Consider the following 25,462-nt stretch of genomic DNA (forward strand, 5'->3'; position numbering starts at 1 on the left):
ATTAATAATAAAATTATTCCTCCCTTGAGATATTCACCGAGCATTTCACAGAAATGTTTTATTTGATTGAACGTTTGCACCTCACTTAAAAAGATCCTGTATAACAGATGCATTGTATTGTGTTCTCCTGACAAACAGATAAACACAGAGAGATCCGTGATATAATCATCACCCAGACACCTGAATCAGAAACGGGAGGTGAACGAGACAACAGCTTTGGATACAAAGGTAGGTTTTACATCCATCCATCCATCCATCCATTTTCTACCACTTGTCCCTTTCGGGGTCGCGGGGGTGCTGGAGCCTATCTCAGCTGCAGTCGGGCGGAAGGCGGGGTACACCCTGGACAAGTTGCCACCGCATCGCAGGGCCAACACAGATAGACAGACAACATTCATACTCACATTCACACACTAAGGCCAATTTAGTGTTGCCAATCAACCTATCCCCAGGTGCATGTCTTTGGAGGTGGGAGGAAGCCGCAGTACCCGGAAGGAACCCACACAGTCACGGGGAGAACATGCAAACTCCACACAGAAAGGACCTCCGTATTAGTTCCTTCTAATTATTTCCTGCATCATCATATCAAACTTCTTTTGTCCACATACGGCCTTTTTCTATCCATTAGGCACCGCTCAAAAGTGTACTGTGCACAAAAATGTCACAAGTAAGCGCCCGTTGAGTATTTCTTCAGGTTGGTATGATTCATTTCACCAATGAAATCTACAGCAATGAGCCCAATTTCAGGAAACATACTTTGTTTCCTGATCTGACAGACAATACCACTAAATAACAGTCCAGCCACTGCACACATCCTGTCTGAAGCCAACACAGGAATGCTAGTGTACCCCAAAAATGTCATTTTCTTGTTCACTCTACCTAGCAGTGCCTGTTTGCTAAAATATTACACTCATGCAAGTAAAAGTTAAATCACAGGCCAAAAACCAATGATGCAGTAATGTCATATTTAGAAGATCATAGCACTTACGAAGAATACAATAAGAGCTGCTTTCGTTTAATTTCTATTCCGTTCGCTGAGGGACTTAGACTTAGACTTAGACAAACTTTATTGATCAACAAGGGAATTTGTTCCACACAGTAGCTCAGTTACAAAGGATGGAAAGAGTAATGCAGGCATAAATTTGACTAGAAATGTACCATAGTAGCAGTATAAAATATAACATATATGTAATATTTACATAATATATATTCAGTATATAATATCCATCCATCCATTTTCTACCGCTTATCACTTTTGGGGTCGCGGGGGGTGCTGGAGCCTATCTCAGCTGCATATACTGATATATTATATTATTATATTATACTATATTTTTATATAATATATACAATATATAACAAATCCCAATTAACATGTACAATATTACAGTATATGTAACAGCTGCGTATTTGTACATCCACTCATATATTTCCCATGCCACAATTCACAAGATCACTGAACCCACGTTGTCAGCAAGTCAGCATACACTCACAATTTTGGGAAGGAATTGCAAGTTGTAGTGTTGAAAGTTTGCATGATGACCAGTTAAATCCTGTCTTGGTGTTCTTCTAGTTGTAGCAGTGAGCAGCATATGCAGGACCCAGAAATGGTTCTATCATGCTGACGAGGAGGATTGCTGTTATTTGCTAAAACAGTGATTCTCAATCGACATTTGTGACCTCCACTGAATTGAATTACTAGTGCGATCTTAATGATATTTGTTCATTTGTCACAATCGCAGTAGGAGTACGGCCCCAACGCAAAGTCGAAAAATAAATAACAATAGTAACAAAAACGGCACTCAAAAAGTAGTGAGGAAAAAAAACCTAAGGATGCACAATTCAGGTGTGAGAAACAGAAATCACACACAGAAGGTGTGGAGAAGTAGAAACCGAGACTAGCCACAGGGAACAAGAAGCGTGTGTGGGGCCAAAGCAGAGGAGATGTACACGACTGGAATGGTGAATCATCAGGAATCTACTGTCGCCGAGTGAAGGCACTGGAGAGCTTAAGTAGTCAGGAGGAAATGAGTATCAGGTGTGCGCGTAGGTGGCCGCGCCCCGTGACTCAGAAACCTGCAGGCACTGCAACAAAAAGAAAATAGGCGGCAGCAGAGCTGCCAGAACATGACGTTATTTATTTGTACAACGCACTGTGTGATTTACTTTCTGTATATAATCATATTATTATTAAAGTACAAACCCCGTTTCCATATGAGTTGGGAAATTGTGTTGGATGTAAATATAAACGGAATACAATGATTTGCAAATCCTTTTCAACCCATATTCGATGGAATGCACTACAAAGACAAGATATTTGATGTTCAAACTCATAAACTTTATTTTTTTTTTGCAAATAATAATTAACTTAGAATTTCATGGCTGCAACACGTGCCAAAGTAGTTGGGAAAGGGCATGTTCACCACTGTGTTACATGGCCTTTCCTTTTAACAACACTCAGTAAACGTTTGGGAACTGAGGAGACACATTGTTTAAGCTTCTCAGGTGGAATTCTTTCCCATTCTTGCTTGATGTACAGTTTAAGTTGTTCAACAGTCCGGGGGTCTCCGTTGTGGTATTTTAGGCTTCATAATGAGCCACACATTTTCAATGGGAGACAGGTCTGGACTACAGGCAGGCCAGTCTAGTACCTGCACTCTTTTACTATGAAGCCACGTTGATGTAACACGTGGCTTGGCGTTGTCTTGCTGAAATAAGCAGGGGCGTCCATGGTAACGTTACTTGGATGGCAACATATGTTGCTCCAAAACCTGTATGTACCTTTCAGCATTAATGGCGCCTTCACAGATGTGTAAGTTACCCATGTCTTGGGCACTAATACACCCCCATACCATCACAGATGCTGGCTTTTCAACTTTGCGCCTAGAACAATCCGGATGGTTCTTTTCCTCTTTGGTCCGGAGGACACGAAGTCCACAGTTTCCAAAAACAATTTGAAATGTGGTCTCGTCAGACCACAGAACACTTTTCCACTTTGTATCTGTCCATCTTAGATGAGCTCAGGCCCAGCGAAGCCAACGGCGTTTCTGGGTGTTGTTGATAAACGGTTTTCGCCTTGCATAGGAGAGTTTTAACTTGCACTTACAGATGTAGCAGCCAACTGTAGTTACTGACAGTGGGTTTCTGAAGTGTTCCTGAGCCCATGTGGTGATATCCTTTACACACTGATGTCGCTTGTTGATGCAGTACAGCCTGAGGGATCGAAGGTCACGGGCTTAGCTGCTTACGTGCAGTGATTTCTCCAGATTCTCTGAACCCTTTGATGATATTACGGACCGTAGATGGTGAAATCCCTAAATTCCTTGCAATAGCTGGTTGAGAAAGGTTTTTCTTAAACTGTTCAACAATTTGCTCACACATTTGTTGACAAAGTGGTGACCCTCGCCCCATCCTTGTTTGTGAATGACTGAGCATTTCATGGAATCTACTTTTATACCCAATCAAGGCACCCACCTGTTCCCAATTTGCCTGTTCACCTGTGGGATGTTCCAAATAAGTGTTTGATGAGCATTCCTCAACTTTATCAGTATTTATTGCCACATTTCCCAACTTCTTTGTCACGTGTTGCTGGCATCACATTTTAAAGTTAATGATTATTTGCAAAAAAAAAAAAGTTTATCAGTTTGAACATCAAATATGTTGTCTTTGTAGCATATTCAACTGAATATGGGTTGAAAATGATTTGCAAATCATTGTATTCCGTTTATATTTACGTCTAACACAATTTCCCAACTCATATGGAAACGGGGTTTGTGGATAAATACAATGAACTAAGATACCATCAGCAACAACTTTATCCAATTTCCACGTTAAATTTTTTAAATTAATTTGTAACATTTAAACACAACTATCAGCCTGTGTGACTTACACAGAATTTTTTTTGCAAATTATTCACTGGGTAAATGTATAATAATAAAACATATATATTATTTGTATTATATAATATAATAATGATATATATGTATTCTGTAATTAGATACTAAATATACTATAATATATTGTATACTGTAAATACATTTTCTTACATAAGGTCATCATGTATTCTGTTGTTGATTAAAACAAAATCTGATTGATGGGGAAGGCTTTTGCCTTTTCCTACAGAAGATAGGAAACCAGGAGGGAACAAGGTGGAACCTAATACAACTAATTAATGTGGAACGACTGTGATAAAGACCACAAGGTAAAGGTGCTGCAAAACACAGAGCCCAAACAGGAAATGCTACCAAAACAAGAGCACCAGAGCAGGAAATGATGCCGCACACAGGAAAATGAAGAACAAATTCCGAACTGTCATGTGGGATTGTAACAGATTTATATTTGCATTTCCGAATATATAGTCTTACCAGAAGACAGTTAAAAAGCTTTGAACTCTGAAACATTTCTAACTGTCAACTACTTTACGTCAGTTTGAGCATTTTTTTAAATGATTTTGACCAGTTATCTACTTAACTTATACTTATTTCAGAGTATGTGTCTGTTTTATATGAACATATACAACTTTAATGCAGTTTTCCATCACAGCCAGATGCACAGAAAATGTATAACAACAACAACAATAAAGGAGATGATTCTGCTGGTATTTAGTGGCAGCAGTGAACCCTTTTTGCATCGCACATCCTTTTAAATCTGGACTTGATAATGCTACTCTTAACTCTTTGTTGGTATCTGTTTTTATTGCAGCAACAGTAAGAACAGTCTATCTCAAAGAGATAAAATGTTGCAAATTGTAGTAGAATAGCACAAAACACACATTGGTCTTTCCTAATTTCCTACTGTAGATACGGTGAATCCAAAGACTGTAGCTTCGTCCTACTTCTGGGTCTTTTTATTATGGATATAGTCACTTGTTTTCCTTGCAACTGATGAACCCTCCTCTTTTCATTCCTGTCACAAACTTCCCAGTCTCTGTTAGCTCTGCACACATGTGTTCCTATGTACTTACTACTCCTACTGGGTACTGTAGAAGGAAGACAGTTGAGCACTGCTGCCACCTAGCGGCAGGCTTGTATATCTTTCTAACAAGAATACCAGAGTTTAGTTACCAAAATCTACCTTGCAGCTCGCCAGGGGGTCCGGACCCACTATTTGAGAAACACTGTGTTAAGCTGTGCCATCATTTAGGAGTCATTTCTGTAGCATTGAGAAAACCAAAATAAGTCAACTGTGGAATCAACACAAAGGCCAGTTGTATAGCCAAATCAGTACGTACATGTACAATGGGCCTCAGAACGTGAACAGCTTTGCTGTTGTACAAAAATAATAATTATACCCAATAATTAAGAAAAAATGTCGACCAAATTCCAAACAAAAAACCCAAAACAGGTGCAAGTGAATCAAAGTGGTATTAAGTGATATACTGCATCCGGAGAGTATTCACAGCACTTGACTTTTCCCACATTTTGTTATGTTAGAGCCTTATTCCATAATGTAATACATTAATTTTATCCTCACAATTCTGCACACAATACCCCATAATGACAATTGTCTTTGACATTTTTTTTAGGAAATTTAAAAAATAAATAATCCCATGTACTTAAGTATTCACAGCCTTTGCGCAATACTTTTTTGACGCACCTTCGGCAGCAATTACAGCCTCAAATCTTTTTGAATATGATGCCACAAGCTTGACACACATATCTTTGGGCAGTTTTGCTCATTCCTCTTTGCAGCACCTCTCAAGCTCCGTCAGGTTGGATAGGAGGTGTTGGTTTTCATCCAGGATGTCCCCCTACATTGCTGCATTCATCTTAGTCTAGTCAGGGAGGTGACCAATAACCATATGGTCACTTTGTCAGAGATACAGCATTCCTCTGTAAAGAGAGGAGAACTTAACAGAAGAATAACCATCTCTGCAGCAATCCACCAGTATGTGCATATTTTTTTTGTTTGAATAAATCTGCAAAAAAATTTAAACATTTTCTCATTGTACATATGGGGTTTTGTCAGTAGAATTTTGAGGACAAAAATTAATGTATTCTATTTCGGAATAAGGCTGCAATACAACATGTGGAAAAAGTGGAGCGCTGTGAATACTTTCCAGATCTGCAAAGTATCTCTGGGGTACAAAACGGGAAAGATGATAGAAGTTAAACTCTGAATAGCCAGACACTTTTTCTTTATTATTACAATACATGTGAGCTCAACCTTAAATTGGGCTTTTACATGCTATTTTTTCATAGTGAGAAGTGTTTTGATCACATTTTTTGTCTTTTTTTTTTTTTTATCTGTAAGCCTTTATCCTCAAGCCAGAAAAAAATGACAGCAACACAGTGAGAAGTTGAAAGGGTCTTCATACTTTAAAGACTGATACTGGCTACCATGCAGTCTGCTCATTTGGAGAGGAATTGAGGAGAAGAGAAGAGATGCGACTATTGCATCACGTTCTCCTGCTGTGATTTGGGTGAGGAATTGCTTCGGTGCTTTGTATGACCCTAAGCAACTGTACTGATGTGCTGTGACAAATAGGCAAATATATAAACGGGTGGAGGAACGTGAGCGAGCCAAAGAATTGTCTCAGATAATAAGGAAGGGGAGTGAGAGAAGAGGGCTGAAAGTGGAAAAACAGCGAGAATATTACAAATAAAGTGGCGAGAGCTGCTATAGGTTAGTGCCCTTGATTAATTGTTGCTATAGTCATAATAATGAACACTGACCACATTGCAGGACCAAACCAGATAAATGATGAGGGTCTGTTTATTCTTTAACACCTATTTTTTAAACTTCTGGCTTATTTGAACTATTTGTACTGTACAAGTAACACTTTATTGTGAACAATTAATTAAAGCTCTCAGTCCTTGGCAGGCGTTTCTTGTGTTTTGTTGCCATAAAGACAGACATGCTGAATTTCCCCCATCTGTTTCCTGGAAAAATACTCCTTTGAAATGTGACGAATGGTAAACATGTTTGTTACAAACTGTACCTGTCGTTGAGACGAACAAAGGACATTCTGGACTATAGGGGCATATACTGTTGTTGTCTGTTGCTGTGGTGAGCACATTTCTTGTCAGTAAGACTAAATAGGGAGTTGTTGTATGACTCTAAACCAGGGGCCGGTAACCTTTTTGGCTGAGAGAGCCATGACAGCCAAATATTTTAAAATGTATTTCCTTTGAGAGCCATATAATATTTTTTAACACTGAATACAACTAAATGCGTGCATTTTTAAGTAAGACCAACATTTTTAGAGTATAATAAGTCCGTTAATCTTTTAATAACATTGTTATTCTGAAGCTAACCAATAATAAATAAAATACTTTTTACCATTAATGCCACCCTCCTGTACCCCGAAGGACAGCTGGGTTTGGCTGAGCCACCCGCAACCTTGAACAGGTGCGGTAGAAAACGGAAAGATGGATTAAAATGCGTGAGAATGTTTTATATTTTGAATGTTATTTTTAACACTGTGATTTCCAGCGGAATTATTCAATACTCATCGTGTGAAGCAGTGTCAGCTAAAATTAATCTGAGAGCCAGATGCACTCATCAAAAGAGCCAAATCTGGCTCGCGAGCCATAGGTTCCCTAACGAAGAGCAATAAAAGGTGGATGATATAGTAGAGAAGCGGTCAAAAACAAAAATGCATATTACTAATGTACAGGAACTCAATTCCTGTTATGTATTATATGGAAAATATGTTGTGAGTGCCGAAGCACAATTTTATTTTGATACCGTTGCAAAAAAACATTAACAATTATTTGTATTTTTAATCAATTTTAATCGAATTTAATGCATGTTTTATACTTAAACGAATTGGGATCAAGGGTGATGGGTTAAATGCAGAGAATAATTTCGCCACACCTAGTGTGTGTGTGTGACAATCATTGGTACTTTAACTTTTTTAACGGGAAATAAATTGTCCAATACTGATTTTTCAAAGTGCAAAATAACAAATGTAACATAATTAAAACATGCATCCATCCATCCATTTTTTACTGCTTGTAATGTGTAGTAGATGTGTAACCGCTGGTCTCTTCCTCTGTGTTGTGTGTATTTAGACTTCAATGAACACGACCGACACCAAGGGGTTGCTGCTCAGCCGCTCTTTACTTGTCTGACAATACAGGAAATACAATTGTTGTAAAAAAATTTCTGCCACCGTCAAGCCCCTACACAAATATAATAGTACAAAACAAGAAATAGTGAACCTTAAGTTCTTAACGAAACAATACATGCACTTTTCTGTCGTCGCATGGACGCCTACCTCTCCCGTTATAGTGGACAAAAGGGAAGTAGGGAGGCGTGTCCAACGCGTATAAAGGCCGGATAACCCCTTAAAGGAATTATTATTTAACCTAAGCTCTGTTTCAGCCACACTAAACCAGCGTTTAAAGGCCTACTGAAACCCACTAATACCGACCACGCAGTCTGATAGTTTATATATCAATGATGAAATCTTAACATTGCAACACATGCCAATACGGCCGGGTTAACTAATAAAAATGCAATTTTATATTTCCCGGGAAACTTCCGGTTGAAAGTGTCTATGTATGATGACGTTTGCGCGTGACGTCAATGGTTGAAGCGGAAGTATTGGGACACATTGTATCTCAATACAAACAGCTCTGTTTTCATCGCAAAATTCCACAGTATTCTGGACATCTGTGTTGGTGAATCTTTTGCAATTTGTTTAATGAACAATGGAGACAGCAAAGAAGAAAGCTGTAGGTGGGATCGGTGTATTAGCGGACGGCTGCAGCAACACAGCCAGGAGGACTTTGAGTTGGATAGCAGACGCGCTATCCGACGCTAGCCGCCGACCGCATCGATGATCGGGTGAAGTCCTTCGTCACGCTGTCGATCGCTGGAATGCAGGTGAGCACGGGTGTTGATGAGCAGATGAGGGCTGGCGTAGGTGGAGCGCTAATGTTTTTATCATAGCTCTGGCGAGGTCCCGTAGCTAAGTTAGCTTCAATGGCGTCGTTAGCAACAGCATTGCTAGGCTTCGACAGGCGGCACAGCATCAACCGTTTGGCTACAGGTCCAGTGTTTGGTTCTGTGTCTCCTGATAGTAGTATTGTTGATCTTCTGTCTATCCTTGCAGTCAGGGGATTATTTATTTTGTTTCTATCTGCATTTAAGCACGATGCTATCACATTAGCTCCGTAGCTAAAGTGCTTCACCAATGTATTGTCGTGGAGATAAAAGTCACTGTGAATGTCCATTTCGCGTTCTCAACTCTCATTTTCAAGAGGATATAGTATCCGAGGTGGTTTAAAATACAAATCTGTGATCCACAATAGAAAAAGGAGAACGTGTGGAATCCAATGAGCCCTTTTACCTAAGTTACGGTCAGAGCGAAAAAAGATACGTCCTGCACTGCACTCTAGTCCTTCACTCTCACGTTCCTCATCCACAAATCTTTCATCCTCGCTCAAATTAATGGGGTAATCGTCGCTTTCTCGGTCCGAATCGCTCTCACTGCTGGTGTAAACAATGGGGAAATGTGAGGAGCCTTTCAACCTGTGACGTCACGCTACTTCCGGTACAGGCAAGGCTTTTTTTTATCAGCGACCAAAAGTTGCAAACTTTATCGTCGATGTTCTCTACTAAATCCTTTCAGCAAAAATATGGCAATATCGCGAAATGATCAAGTATGACACAAAGAATGGATCTGCTATCCCCGTTTAAATAAAAACATTTCATTTCAGTAGGCCTTTAAGGTTCCCCTCCTCTGACAATTTTTTTTACACGGGTAAGTGCGCCGTGTATTTCTTGAATCTCCGGCTCTTAGCTTTGTATGGACTCATTGATCGTTTACAAACTGAGTTCGGAGAGGAAGTGACGCCAGAAAGACCGCGCCCCACACCGAAAGTGACGTCAGAAAGAACGTGCCACAGCCAGCTTCATAATTGTGGGGACAAGAGGGGGATTAGACAGAGAGACAAAAACAACAACAGCAAACACAACAACAACAACAGAGCAACATCAGCAAATACGACATGTACAAATATGATGGTAAAAGTAATAGCAAATAAGCAGTTGGCGAAAAAATAAAAAATAATACAGAAATGACAATGAGCATTATTACACTAAAAATGGAGCAATACGAATACTAATAGAATTAGCATTATTGATAATGAACAATACCAATACTTTACCTTTATTATCAATAATACAGTTGTTCAAATGCAACAATACATATACGTAATGATAACTTGAGATACGAAAGAATGCAGAAAAATGGAGGGGAAGAAAGAGAAGCAACCTATATTAACCTTGTAGATTGTTATAGTAACAATAGGTTAAGCTTTGTCAGTGTGCCATGTGTTATACCCAGTTTACCCTAGGGCAACAACATTAATATATGTTTGATGAAACGTGATTATGTGCATGAGTGTATGTTTGCATATGTACTTGTATGTGTACAGTATGTGAATATGTGTGTTTGTACAGTGAATGTATATGTACAGTATGTGTGTGTTTGTACAGTGAATGTATATGTACAGTATGTGTATGTGTGTGTTTGTACAGTGAATGTATATGTACAGTATCTGTATATGTACAGTAAGTGTATATGTATGTTTGTACAGTGAATGTATATGTACAGTATGTGTATGTTTGTTCTCAGTACAAACCCCGGCCAAGTCATACCAAAGACTATAAACATGGGACCCATTACCTCTGTTGTGGTTTACAGAGGGGAGATGACGGCAAAGACACCAGGGAGCAGTAATGTTCAATAATATATATAGTCAATATATATAATAATAATAAACAATACTAACTAATAAACTAAACTAAAGAAATGGAGTGTGTGACAAAACCCAGGAGTGTGTATGTGTGAGGCTATGTGTAAGGTTAACTGAAGTGTGTGTTACCAAGTGTTGTCGAGAGCGAAGGAACAAGGCAGTCCGAGGGGCAGGCAGATGATCCAGGGCAGGAGAGAAGAGACTAGGTCCGTGTCCAGGCGAGGGTCGGGGATCATGGAGGGCAGTCCAAAACACCGGGGAAACAACGGGAGATCTCAAAGGGAAAGACTCGGGAAGGCACTGCGGGAGAGAAACACGGAGGGAGAGAACGCAGAGAGAGAGAGCATAAGGCTTACGGTACACAAAGAGGTAACTAAGTTCCCGCCTGGATCCTTGGGTCCACTGGTCCTTTATCCAGCTCGCCCTCATCAGTCCCAGGTGTGCAGATTGCCGATTGTCTGCAGGGTTGTCGCTGCATGGGCGTGCTGCGCTCAGCGTGAGCGGGGCGTGTCCGGGCGAGCAGCCAGAGGAGGAACTGTGACACACAGTTGCAGGAGGGAAGCGGGTTCGAGTCCGCGCCTTGACAACCTCCCTGCTTGGCACTCAGCATCAAGGGTTGGAATTGGGGGTTAAATCACCAAAAATAAATTCTCGGGCGTGGCCACTGCTGCTGCTCACTGCTCCCCTCACCTCCCAGGGGGTGAACAAGGGGATGGGTCAAATGCAGAGGACAAATTGCACCACACCTAGTGTGTGTGTGACAATCATTGGTACTTTAACTTCAACCTTGATGCTGAGTGCCAAGCCGGGAGGTAATGGGTCCTATAATACAGTGGATTTCAAATGGGCGTACGCGTACCCCTGGGGGTACTTGAAGGTATGCCAAGGGGTACGCGAGATTTTTTTTAAATATTCTAAAAATAGCAACTATTCAAAAATCCTTTATAAATATATTTATTGAATAATACTTCAACAAAATATGAATGTAAGTTCATAAACTGAACATCAAATCAAGTAGGCTATTCCATTCATTACCATAAACCCAGAGTTTCCCCCATGCCATGATGGTTTGACCCTCACTAAAATGTCTGTCAAAAAGAACTGTGAAAAGAAATGCAACATTGCAATATTAAAAATATTGATGTTAAATATGTATTTTTTTGTGAGGAAATGTTTAGAATTAAGTTCATGAATCCAGATGGATCTCTATTACAATCCCCAAAGAGGGCACTTTAAGTTGATGCTTACTTCTATGTGTAGAAATCTTTATTTATAATTGAATCACTTGTTTATTTTTCAACAAGTTTTTAGTTATTTTTATATCTTTTTTTCCAAATAGTTCAAGAAAGACCACTACAAATGAGCAATATTTTGCAATGTTATACAATTTAATAAATCAGAAACTGATGACATAGTGCTGTATTTTACTTCTTTATCTCTTTTTTTTCAACCCAAAATGCTTAGCTCTGATTAGGGGGTACTTGAATTTTAAAAAAATTCACAGGGGGGTACATCACTGAAAAAAGGTTGAGGACCACTGCTATAATACATGTAACTTACACATTTTGTGTAATTAAAACAATAATAAAACATTATAGTACCTGACATAATTGACCCTGTTACAGATGAACACTTTGGTTTTCAGAACTCCACCCTTATCACACACAATGAGGCACTGCAACCAGCAGGGGGAGTGCTTGCATCTTCAAAATACCTCGAAATATGTCGAGTCCGGCAGGTTCGCTGGACATTAACGACTCAAGCCGCACTTTTAGTTAGTAGAAATAAAACTCCCCTGCTATATTTAACTAATATCACTCCAGCTACGCTGCCATTTCTGCAACATGTGTCAAGTCAAGACACCAAAAAGGTTCAGCTTTTCACTCCCCAACGCCACGAAGTATAATTTCCCCAATGGCGCAGCTGGGAGGTCAGCGGGTGAACACATCCATCGATTGTTGGTCATGTTGAGGAACACAATGCTGCTGGAGGACACTCGCCAACATGCCACACCCACTTCCTCTTTGTATGCGCAGCATCGGGGTTTAAAAAGTGACTTTTTTTTTTACTCGCATATATAATCATACACACATGGGTGACGAGATTGTTGCGCGTCCATATTATACGCGGAAGTGAAAGTGGACGTGTGGTTAGAAGAGGGAATGCGATGTGATCTGACGCCGCAGCGCCTCATCCAACCAGCTCTGGCTTCCACTTCCACAGCAATCTCGCATTGGCTTCACTCTCAAACCACACGCAGGGACCAAAAAAAAAAAAAAAAAAGTGGCTGCAAGTCGATATTTCCACTCATTTTTCTTGTTAAAGCATCGCCTTCGCGGAAGAAATGCCGGCGCCGTCAAGTTATCGTCAGCGAGTGAGGAGTTAGGACGTCAACTGGGAGGATTCATCCGAACTTTAAGCACATGTCTTTGCCTTTTTTTTTGTTTTTTTTTGGAGGAGCAGTTGTGAGCTGTCCTGACTGCAACTAAAGGGCACCGAAGTTGGGATTTTTAGATGAGCTGAAGGCGAAAGTGTGGATTACGTCTCCTTCTAATGATGCGTGTCTGCGTGGTGGGGATGTTCTGTCTGCTGGCATCCACACACCTTTGTTCAGGTATCTAAGTCGATTCTGTATCCCTGTGTTTGAGTGGGAAACTTGTATGTACTAAAATGGACTGATTGTTCCTAAAATGTAAAAAAAAACTCCCAAAGCAGAATCTTTATTATGGGTGACAATGAAGTCAATGCACTTGTTTAAAAAAATGTTTTGGTAACACTTTAGTATGGGGAACATATTCACCATTAATTAGTTGCTTATTAAAGTAACACAGACTTAATTTAGAGTTATTTGGACACTAGGGAAACATATAAGTGTTAGGTTTACCAATAAGCAATAATTCAGAGGTTATTGAAGATAGTTAATGGCTTACTGCTTGTATAATTAAGGCCATGCAGAATAAGGCATTAATAAGTACTTAATAATGACTAATTAAGAGCCAATATGTTACTAATTGGCATGTTAATAAGCAACTAATTAATGGTGAATATGTGTTCCCCATTCTAAAGTGTTACCAAACATTTTTTACACATCAACTTTCTCTATTTTTGCATCACGGTTTGGTCCCAAAATGACAAATTTCAATATTGTTGATAATTCAAACAGCGGGGCAAGCACCCCCTGGTGGAGGGGCCTTGTGAGGTGTCAGGGGGAGGCGTGAGAGGCAGGCATTTTGGTGTTCAACTAAGAATTTTTTTTTTTTTTTAATATCTGTTTTGAGACTCGTAGGTAGGCAGCACGGTGGAACAGGGGTTAGTGCATGTGCCTCACAATACGAGGGTCCTGAGTTCAATCCCATGCTCGGGATCTTTCTGTGTGGAGTTTGCATGTTCCCCCCGTGACTGCGTGGGTTCCCTCCGGGTACTCCGGCTTCCTCCCACCTCCAAAGACATGCACCTGGGGATAGGTTGATTGGCAACACTAAATTGGCCCTAGTGTGTGAATGTTGTCTGTTTATCTGTGTTGGCCCTGCGATGAGGTGGCGACTTTTCCAGGGTGTACCCCGCCTCCCGCCCGAATGCAGCTGAGATGGGCTCCAGCACCCCCCGCAACTTCGAAAGGGACAAGCGGTAGAAAATGGATGGTTGGATGTTACACATGGTAAATGTTACAAATAGAATTCAAAAACTTTTTCAAAAAATATGATGGGTGTACCCCGCCTTCCGCCCGAATGCAGCTGAGATAGGCTCCAGCACCCCGAAAGGGACAAGTGAAAATGGTTGGATGGGTGGATGATTTATTTGTGATATTATATTTTTAACAACAATTCATACACAGCAATACTGAAATTAAAGATGTTCCAATCAGGGTTTCCATCCTGCCGATTCCATGAGTGAGATAGACCGATACCAATACTGATCACAATGCCGAGCACCCACGTGGGATTGATGGCAAATTCTTTCTCACCACCGAGCAAAAACCGCGCATGCTCAGAAAAGTAGCGTCATATTTACCGCCCGTCCGAGCACCTACTGGCAGAAATGTAGATCGGTGCCTATGATCACATGTATTAACTGTACACTAATTTACAGTGAGTGCTACTGGCAGGTTAACAATATCAACACCCTATTTAAATTAGTTTGTTATTCTCTTTTAATACGATTGTTTGAGCGAAACAGAGTCAATAGTACACAATAACTAAACAAAACTAAAAACTACTATTTATCCATCCATCCATCCATCTTCTTCCGCTTATCCGAGGTCGGGTCGCGGGGGCAGCAGCCTAAGCAGGGAAGCCCAGACTTTCCTCTCCCCAGCCACTTCGTCCAGCCCTTCCCGGGGGATCCCGAGGCGTTCCCAGGCCAGCCGGGAGACATAGTCTTCCGAACGTGTCCTGGGTCTTAGTACTCATTTAAATCTTTTGGTGTTGTCCTCAAAGTCCTTCTGTGTTCATCCAGGGAATCAGTAATTGAGTTTGTGAACATTAACAAAAACAACAAAAACATTATTTTGAGAAAATAAAAACATTGATCTATCAGTCTAGTATTGCTCGTATATTGATACTACCATTGGTGTTGACGTCACCATTTTCTGGATGGATCTGGACTCCTCTTACATGTCATGTACTGACGGTGACAATGCTGACAAACTAACAGTTGTTATATTATCCTCTCTCTAGACTCTTATTAATCTATTTGTTAATTTCCTGGCAATAGCTGCTTACAATCTTATGTAACACAGTTCCATCTTCACTTCTTAAACTTTACTAAGCACTTATTTCTTGGTATTTGTTTAGCGCTAGCTGAGCTATTAGCATGCCTGCTCCAGGCTTTCTCTCCGCATGTAACATGTTTAGCCTCGTCCTCCAGTGATAATGTTGTTTTTTGATGATACTTAAGATACTAAGAAATGCAATTTATTTGCGGTAATGGAGGTTATTATTATTAAATTTGGGGCACGGCTCCTCATTAATATTAGCCGATACCTTTAACGAAAATCGTCTGGTACCGATTGGTGGCTGATCGATTGGCACATCCTTAATTGAGATGTAAAATAATAAGAGAAAATACTTATGAAACAATGGTTTAATGTTTTGCTTGAGTGATGGGAAATACATAAGTTAGAGCAGGGGTCGGGAACCTTTTTGGCTGAGAGAGCCATGAAAGCAAAATATTTTAAAATGTATTTCCGTGAGAGCCATACACTATTTTTTAACACTGAATACAACTAAATACGTGACTTCTTGAACAGGTGTGGGAAGAAAACGGATGGATGGATAAGAGGAATGATAATGTTTTATATTTTGAACGTTATTTTTAACACTGTGATTTCCAGCGAAATTATTCATTACTTATCGTGTTAAGCAATGTCAGCTAAGATTTATCTGAGAGCCAGATACAGTCATCAAAATAGCCACACCTGGCTCGAGAGCCATGAGTTAGAGTGTAAGAGGAAGAAAGAGGGTGTATTCTAAGGACTAATTAGTAGACACCAAGGTAATATTTTGTACCTTTACTACAATCAAGAGCTATAAAACTCAAGGACATGCAATAAATTATTTTATTAGTACTACACAACTGACCAATCACTGTATCTCCTAAAAGGTATATTACTCATATCTAAATACAAATGTGTCCTATCTAGTCAGGTGCTCGCATGCTAATGTTAGCATGCTCATGTTTTTTACAAGCTTACTAGTTTTAACGTAAAAATAATGTATTTTGATTCCTGCCTCCATCTTGCAAGGTTTCTAACTGTTCTTATTCCCGAGCGCGGTCACAGCTGCTGCTCACTGCTCCCCTCACCTCTCAAGGGGTGGAATAAGGGGATGGGTCAAATGCAGGGAGTAATTTCACCACACCTAGTGTGTGTGTGACTATCAGTGGTACTTTAACTTTAATATGCTAACGATAGCATGCTAATGTTTTATGGTAAAATTTGAGCACATTTTAAAGGTCCACACCTACAAATCATGGCTTTTAATATTCTGTGCCGTATTGTAAGTATGTTAACTCTTTCCATATTAGCATGTTAACATTTTATGCTAGTATTTTAGAAAATGTTTTACAATTAAACCCAGAAATCATGAATTTTTATACTTGGCTCAATCTTGCAGGTATTCTCACTATCATCATGTTAGCATGTTAACTTTAGCATGCTAATGTTTTATGGTAACATTTTGGCACATTTTAAAGGTTAACACCTACAAACCATGGCTTTTAATATTCTCTGCCGTATTGTAAATATGTTAACTGTTTCCATAATAGCATGTTAACATTTTATGCTAGCATTTTAGAAAATGTTTTACAATTAAACCCGATAATCATAAATTTTTACACTTGGCTCAATCTTGCAGGTATTCTAACTATCACCATGTTAGCATGCCAACTTTAACATGCTAATGTTTTATGGTAGCATTTTAGCTAATTTTGTATGTTAAAACTAAAAAATCATGGACTTCGATACTTGGCACAATCTTGTAATTATGCTTACTGCCATTATGTTGCTGACATTGACACAATATTTCGTATTTTTAGCTAGTTTTACTGTTGTCTTTAAAACAACTTTGGCGTTGAACCCGGGGATGGAGGTTCACATCACAGATAGCAGGCCCGTTCAACATTTCCATTGTAATTTTCGAGTTTGTTATAAAGTGATGCTGTGGGGGATTTGGTCACCTTTTCCCTGTGTGCCCTTGGCAGCATCAGTATCTATAGGTATCCTTTGCAGGCCACTTTTTACACTGCTCTTATCTCACCAGTGGACGCTAATTGCCATAATATGTGTCGGAATGAGGAAAGAAGGTTTAAGTGAGAACATGTTTTATGCATAAGATCATTGGCATGTGTGTGTGTGTGTGTGTGTGTGTGTGTGTGTGTGTGTGTGTGTGTGTGTGTGTGTGTGTGTGTGTGTGTGTGTGTGGGTGTGTGGCTGGCTAGCATCCTAAGGTCTCAGTTGGTGCATGCAGCAAAGGAGCTACTGGTTAATGAGGAGGACTGCACTGGATGGAGCAGTCCCATTGCACCAGTCAAAACAGTGCATTTGTGTTATTATAACTGGATGGCCCCTGTTCACTGTCATAGCTTGTCTGCAGGGTGGCCTCATTATGAGAAAGGGCTTTAAACATCTGCAAGCATCTATCCTAAAGGACACTTTACAAAATGGTTCAGTTCTATTGTTTAGATTGCTTTATGTTTAAAAGAATAACACACAAATTGGCATTTTATTTGGAGTCTTGGGGTTAGTGCGGGGAAATTAACTCAAGCATTATTCATGGTACCGCAGCGTACTTGCTACAGAAACTAAAGAAATACCTCAGAGAGGTCAGTGAGGTGTTATTTAAATTGTTGCCAACTCTAATTGAAATGAATGGAATCACATGGTATTAGTCCAAACTCCTTTTTAAAAACAATATGTTTGGAATGGCTAAGTTTTGCACAATTGATTGCCTTATCCTAATCAAATGCAGTTTGTTTGCAACAGGGTACCATGGACACTAGTGTAGAAAATCTATAAAGTATTTAAGGAAATAAATTAAAAAAATCTGCATATTATCAGTTTTTAACATTTAAAACAATAAATGTTGTGGTCAACCCCAGTCAAAGATAGATAAAACATGTCCTGCTTGCACCTGCCTCACTCACTCTGCAGACAAAGACAGCTGTCAGTACCGTTAGCAGTGGAAGCGCACTCATTCATAACCCTGTAAATATCAGACACTGAGTGATGGCTTTATTTGATGTACCAGTTTTAAGGCTGTAGAAATTCATCAACTTCAGAATATCCGTAATGGTTTTATTTGCATACCTTTGCATAATTAACTCTATAACCCTTGCATAATTTCACCAAACTGTGGTGTTGAGTTTCCCCTTTGTTTCTGTCTTCTGATGTTTGTTTGTGACTCAAACATAACAAGGTACACTAAATGTAGACCTTTCCACATCAAAAGTTTAAAAATAAACACCATGACCAAAGCTATCCAGATTGTTGTCTTTACAATTCCAAACTGACAAAACTTGGCCGGACCGCATCGACCGCAGACATTTATGAGCGCTCAAACAGTTGTGTCTATAAGTCATTTGTGTCGTCCTGTTCTCCTATTTTCTCTTAAGAGTATGACGACAGAAACATTTCACACCATTTTTTCAAAGTAATTAAACTGTAACTGCAACAAGATGGTGATGCCAATTGATTTATTCAGCTGACATGAAAGCAGCGCCTTGCAGGAAGAATTCAATACTATTGAACGAAGAATAAACTAACATTTTGGCCTCTCATGAGATTGTTTCCTGGGCTAAAGCATTTTCAGTATTACAAACACTCACTGGTTGACTCGAACCAGGACATTTTTATCACAATAAATCACACAGCTTAGAAAACAGCCATAGTTGTAGAAATCCCTGTCAGTATATCAGGGATGTAACAATAAACAGTAATAATGATAACCGCGGTAAAACTACGGACGGTTAGTTTTACCATTTTAAATTAAAATGATCGAAAAGCCGATATTGATCATGGCGCTTTGATAAACTCATGGATTGACTGGAGCCAGCTCGCTAGCTTACATGCTAACATGAAAACAAGAAAGGATTATAAACGACATACCCCAATCTTAATGTATATAAACACATTGCTGTCTGAGTAACTAAGCTATTTAATTACACACATTGCAACTATAAACTGCTCTCTTAAAACAGAGTAATCGTTCTATACTCAGAGGAACGCAAGTGTTTTTACGATGCATCCAAGGACCGCTGAACAGAGTAAGGTGCCACAACTCCTGCCAGAAATAATAAATAAGTAAATACATAATAAATAATAATAATGACAGATGATTTTGTTTGTTACAAACGTTTCATTTTGATAAATCTTAAAGTGTCACAGTACAAACCCATATTTAAAACAATTAAAGCTTGGCAATTAAAACAGACAAAATACTAAGTGAAACGTGAGAAACACAGAGCATAGGAAACACAAAACATGCAAAATAGTGGGTTTTTCAACGTTTATTTTAGTTTAAAAAATTGAAAAATATATATTTTAGTGATTATTGATAATGATAACCATAATATGAATTTTTATATCGTTAGATCCCACAGTATAAATACACAATTATATGTATGAAAGTTGACTACAGTTAAGTAAAGTTAATTGTATTATATGCAGTGTTGCCAGATGGTTAATGACAAATGATTGCACCAAAAGCTAAAAATTATCACGATTTAAGGGGAAGTAACATAAATATCTAATATAACGTTGCTGACTGAGGAACAGCTGCCTCAGTAAAACATTACCATAAATAGGGTTGACAAGAATCAATATTTTAATAACAAGTTGATACCAAAACGCAAAAAAAATACATCAGTACCTGATTTTTTCAGTGTCATTAGTACCAAATACTGTACAATATTTATTCATTGGTGAGCCACAACGATTCCTATTGTGTAAGCGCTGAGCAGTCTTCGCTTTTGAACGCCTGCTGTCTTAAAAAATGAGCCAGTATTTCCTATATATTTATTTGTGGCACCTTGCCACGAATGCAGATTTGGCGCTTCCGTTTCGCCTTTGCTCGTCAACAAGTAATGGAACTGTGGTGCTATATGCATCGCAACTCTGCTACACGTCACACTCTATGCACCTTCTTTTACAGAGAATAGGACGTAGCAGAAGTTATCTGTGTATTTGACTCTATATTTAGTGAGTAGAGGTAGAGGTATGCATTAAGGTGTGCTTTTCATCATGCATTTATTTAGTAATCAAATACAAGACATCAAAAAAAATATCAATATATTTGCCACACGAATGAGATCACAGATCCGCCACCACAAGACCATTGTGTTCGCATTACCACCGCCGTGCTATGTATGAAGAAATCTCCACAGCCTAGCAACCCAACCTTTATCGCTTCCATAAGTGATTATAAACACTCTTCTGTTGTATGGCAATATTTTACCTTCCTGGTGAAATACGTAAACTAGACATTACAAAAATGAAATCATTTAAAAAGAGACTGCAAAAATGGAACAATAGAGCAAAAAAGCCTGACATAATGAGAAAAGGCTGAAATACATCCTTTAATTTTCTACCACTTGTCCCTCTCAGGGTCACCGGGGGGGGCTGCAGTCTATCCCAGCTGCACAGCCTATTTCATTACAAATGACCATCATATTAAAAGATTTTAAGAACAATTTTTTTTGTATTAAAATCTTGAAGGCTCTCTGCCACTGCTGTTCTTTTTTTAATTGGAAATAGTTGACTACTGTTGTTATTATTCTTGTTATTTTTTAGCATAATTATAAGCATAAGAAAGGATTCCAGACCCAGTTCCAATTGAGGACTATAATGATACCATAGAGCGAAATCCCAACTCCATGTTCCTCAGTAATGTGACACAGGAGGAAATAGTTACAATTGTGAACAAATGTAAATCTAAGACTTCAACTGATTGTAACGGAATTGATATGGAAACGATAAAAAAGGTTATTGAAGAGATCTCAGGACCATTAATGTATATTGGTAACCTATCATTTCAAACAGGTACATTTCCAAACAAAATGAAAATAGCTAAAGTTGCACCAATTTATAAGACTGGAGACAAACATCAATTTACAAATTATAGACCTGTTTCTCTACTTCCACAATTTTCTAAAATCATTGAAAAACTGTTCAATAACAGATTAGAAAGTTTCATAAATAAAAATAGAATACTCGAAGAGAACCAATATGGATATAGAGCTAATGTTTCAACTTCAATGGCTTTAATTGAAATTACAGAAGAAATTACCAATGCAATAGATAGTAAAAAATGTGCGGCAGCGGTTTTTATGGATCTAACTAAAGCATTTGACACAATTAATCACAATATTTTAATCAAAAAACTAGAACGATATGGCATCAGAGGGTTAGTCTTAAACTGGATAAGAAGTTATCTAACGAACAGGAAACAATACGTGAAGCTAGGCGAACACACGTCTACAACGCTAAATATATCCTGTGGTGTACCTCAGGGATCAATACTAGGACCTAAATTATTCAATCTCTATATAAATGACATTTGTAAAGTTACAAAAGATTTAAAGTTAGTATTATTTGCGGATGATACAACAGCGTTTTGTTCAGGAGAGAACACACAGGAGATAATACAAATAATAACAGAAGAAATTAACAAATTAAAAAGATGGTTTGACAAAAACAGACTATCGTTGAACCTCAGTAAAACTAAAATAATGCTATTTGGTAACAGTAGAAGAGAAAGTCAAACACAAATACAAATAGACGGAATAGAAATTGAAAGAGTAAACGAAACCAAATTTCTAGGTATAATGATTGATGATAAATTGAACTGGAAATGTCATGTAAAAAATATACAACATAAAGTTGCAAGAAACACGTCAATAATGAATAAAGCAAAACATGTTCTAGACCAAAAATCCCTTCATATTCTCTACTGCTCACTAGTGTTACCATATCTGAGCTACTGTGTAGAAATATGGGGAAATAATTACAAAAGTACACTTCATTCATTAACGGTGTTACAAAAAAGATCAGTTAGAATAATACATAATGTTGGATATAGAGAACATAAAAACCCTTTATTTATTGAATCAAAAATACTGAAATTCCACGACATAGTGAATTTGCAAACAGCTAAAATTATGCACAAAGCAAACTATAACCTGCTACCCAAGAATATACAACAATTCTTCTCAAAAAAAGAGGAGAAATATAATCTTAGAGAAAAACGTAATTTAAAAAATTTGTTTGCACGTACAACACTTAAGACCTTCAGTATATCAATATGTGGAATTAAATTATGGAATGGATTAAGCAAAGCAATCAAACAATGTACTAATATGATCCACTTCAAGAAACTCTTCAAACTTAAAGTGTTTACAAAGTACAAAGAAGAAGAACCATGACAAACATTCTCAATTTATTTCATCCATCCATTCATTCATTCTTAAAGTAATCTTACTTATCTCATCATATGAAATATGACTTACTTCACCAATTATTATTATTAAATTCTTACTATTATTTATTTATTTATTTTTATTGTGATTACTTATGGAGTTTATTGTGAAAAAATTGTGAACAGGAAGTGAACAAAAAGTTTTGCAACTGTTATGTAAAGAAAAGGGGTAGGATTAAATAAGCTCTGCTTCTTCCTACTCCTTTTCGAACATGTTGAAAAGAAACTGGAAATTGTGATGTATCATGTTGTATGCTTGCATGTTCGAAATAAACTCAAACTCAAACTCAATATTTCTTTCAGGCGCTGCCATGGCGGCGACCCATCTTGTTCTGTTCGAAGAAGTCTGTACTGAAATTAATTCCGTTGTACTTTTCAATCGAAATGCAATTCTGTTCTATGAAATAAGCACAGTATTACAATCTGCGCAAACAGATTTTGAAGCACCGTGGTATTAACTATGAAATATAATTTGAAACAGTTTTCAACGAGTTATATAATGTCAGACGACATGGGTTCTGTTTTTCCATTTTTAGCATGGTATCAAATAATTATCAATAATGGTGGAATTCACAAGTATTGGTATCGACAACTGAAATTCTGGTATCATGACAACCCTGTCTATTGACTTATAATGCAGCTTATGCTTTTAAATAAATTAACAGCCATGTTGGAATGAAGCTGCCGCTGGCAAAACAGCGCCTCCACCTGGTTGTTAAGAAGCATGTGAGATAATGCACTGCCTCTAGCGCAGTGCAAGCTGTATATTGTATTTGCTAATAATTTAATTCTCATATATTATGTTTTTTTTGGTTGAAAGTATTTTTTGCACACAGGGTAAAATATCGTACTAATACAATAATTATCTTACATCTGGCACCGCTGGTTATGTGAAACTAAATAAAATTAGCAATATTTTCTTACATAATGATTTAGTTTGTATATTGAATGAGATTGACTCATGCAAGTGTGCCTAATATTGTGGCCATTCGGTGAAAACAAAGAGAGATGCCAGCTGGCTATCACTGTTCATTTCTTCCACCAGAACAAATTCTGGACTTTAAATACCCAACAACTCACCCTGAAAAAATTGAGCACTTGGTGGTTGTTGGTTGACTAACTCAGTTCAGTGCTGTGACTGTCAACCTGTAATTACTTTGAGAGTTTAATCTGTGTCTGAATAAAGTTGCCACCAGTAATGGAAACCTGATGACACATTACAGTTTAAATGGTTGCCATTAAACACACACGCTTGTGTCTATGTGGCTCTGTCCCTTTCATTCTGCACATCTTAATTATGCATCCCTGGAGTGATGCTGTGAATCGCCTTGCCATTCCGCCCGCTTTGTTTGGATGCTGTGTAAACATTGGTATTTAAAAAGGAGCCACGGTGAAAATTAATGTCCCATTCTGGGGTTTTCCTTGGAGACGACACTTGCTGTAGACGAGCCAACATGTGAGAGGAAGAAATTAAATGGAGGACAAAAACTCTGGTTAAATCACATCACAGCACATCATGACAATCCCCAGATATGCAAATACGCCCCCCTCTGGGTTGTGAGCCGTATAAGGGATCAACATATTCTTATGGGATTGCTAAATGCTTTCTCTACCTGACCTTTGGTCTCATTACAGGAAAAAAGTCCAATGTTTTTAGAATCAATAAGTGTTTGGTCTAAGAAAAGCGATAGCTTGTGTCTCTTGAACAACACTGTTATTCTTCTATTTAGACTGATGGTATAAAAAAGCATCAGTAATGGAGGTCTAGCATTTTGCTGGTATTGATGGAAAATGAACACATTTATCAGTGATTGCTATGACACGGTGACATGTAGGACTGAATAAAATCTGCTTCTTCCTACTCCTTTCCTCTTTTCCTTGGAGTGCTTGACAAAAATCGATCGTAAAATTTCCATTCATCCATTTTCTACCGCTTGTACCTTTTGGGGTAGCGGGGGGCTGGAGCCTATCCCAGCTGCACTTGGGGTGGAGGCAGGATACACCCTGGACAAGTTGTCGCTGACAAATTCATTTGGCAATAATAATAATCTGTCAATAACAATAATCCGTCGATAATATAATGTGTAGTAATAGATGATACAATTAACTGGAAATCTCATATAAATGATATACAACATAAGGTGGCAATAAATAAATAATGAATAAAGCAAAATATGTATTGTACAAAAAAATCAATCCATATTTGCTACTGCTTGCTAGTGTGACTAGGGCTGGGCAATATATCGAATATACTCGATATATCGCGGGTTTGTCTCTGTGCGATATAGAAAATGACTATATCGTGATATTCGAGTATACAATCTCACGAAGTTGCTTTTAGCTGCGGGCATTACACTACAGGCATTTCTCACTCTTTCCTGTCGCTCCTTCTCACAGAGTGGTAAAACAAGCGCACCTTCTTACATACGTCACATACTGTCGAGCGTGCAATGTCATATGCCCTCGCCGAGCAGAGAGGTAGCGGCATGGTAACGTTAGCTGTGGTGCTAGCAGAGTGGTGCGAGTGGTAATACGAGAGAAAGAAGGTGCCAATCTGGTAACAAATGAAGGAAGAACAATTAATTCCCAAGAAAAACAGCACAGGGTCCATCGTCTGCCGGTGGTTTGGCTTCAAATGGGAATATGTTAAACAGACAACTGAAATTTCTCAAGTATGTGGCAAAAGCGTTGCTACAAAAAGTAGCAGCTCTACTAATGTAGCATCATTTGAAAAGTCACCCGCTAGAGAGTAAAGAGTGCTTGAAACTTCGCATGTCAACATCTCTG

At 38.5% G+C, this 25,462-nt stretch overlaps 1 protein-coding gene across 3 annotated transcripts in view; it reads left to right on the forward strand.

The window, feature by feature from the left end:
• The first annotated feature begins 200 nt into the window (after positions 1-200).
• LOC133650616 (roundabout homolog 1-like) overlaps positions 201-25,462 on the forward strand; it is a 256,474-nt gene continuing 231,212 nt past the window's right edge. For 2 of the 3 annotated variants that reach the window (XM_062048085.1, XM_062048086.1), the window contains exon 1: positions 12,789-13,320. In XM_062048085.1, coding sequence (XP_061904069.1) covers positions 13,260-13,320 — 61 coding nt within the window. In that variant the 5' untranslated portion in view covers positions 12,789-13,259. Of the gene's footprint in view, positions 229-12,788; positions 13,321-25,462 lie in introns of those variants that run through there. The other variant, XM_062048087.1, reaches the window with a different exon arrangement.

The sequence above is a fragment of the Entelurus aequoreus genome, linkage group LG05 (genome assembly GCF_033978785.1).
Source record: "Entelurus aequoreus isolate RoL-2023_Sb linkage group LG05, RoL_Eaeq_v1.1, whole genome shotgun sequence".
Lineage (NCBI taxonomy): Eukaryota > Metazoa > Chordata > Actinopteri > Syngnathiformes > Syngnathidae > Entelurus > Entelurus aequoreus.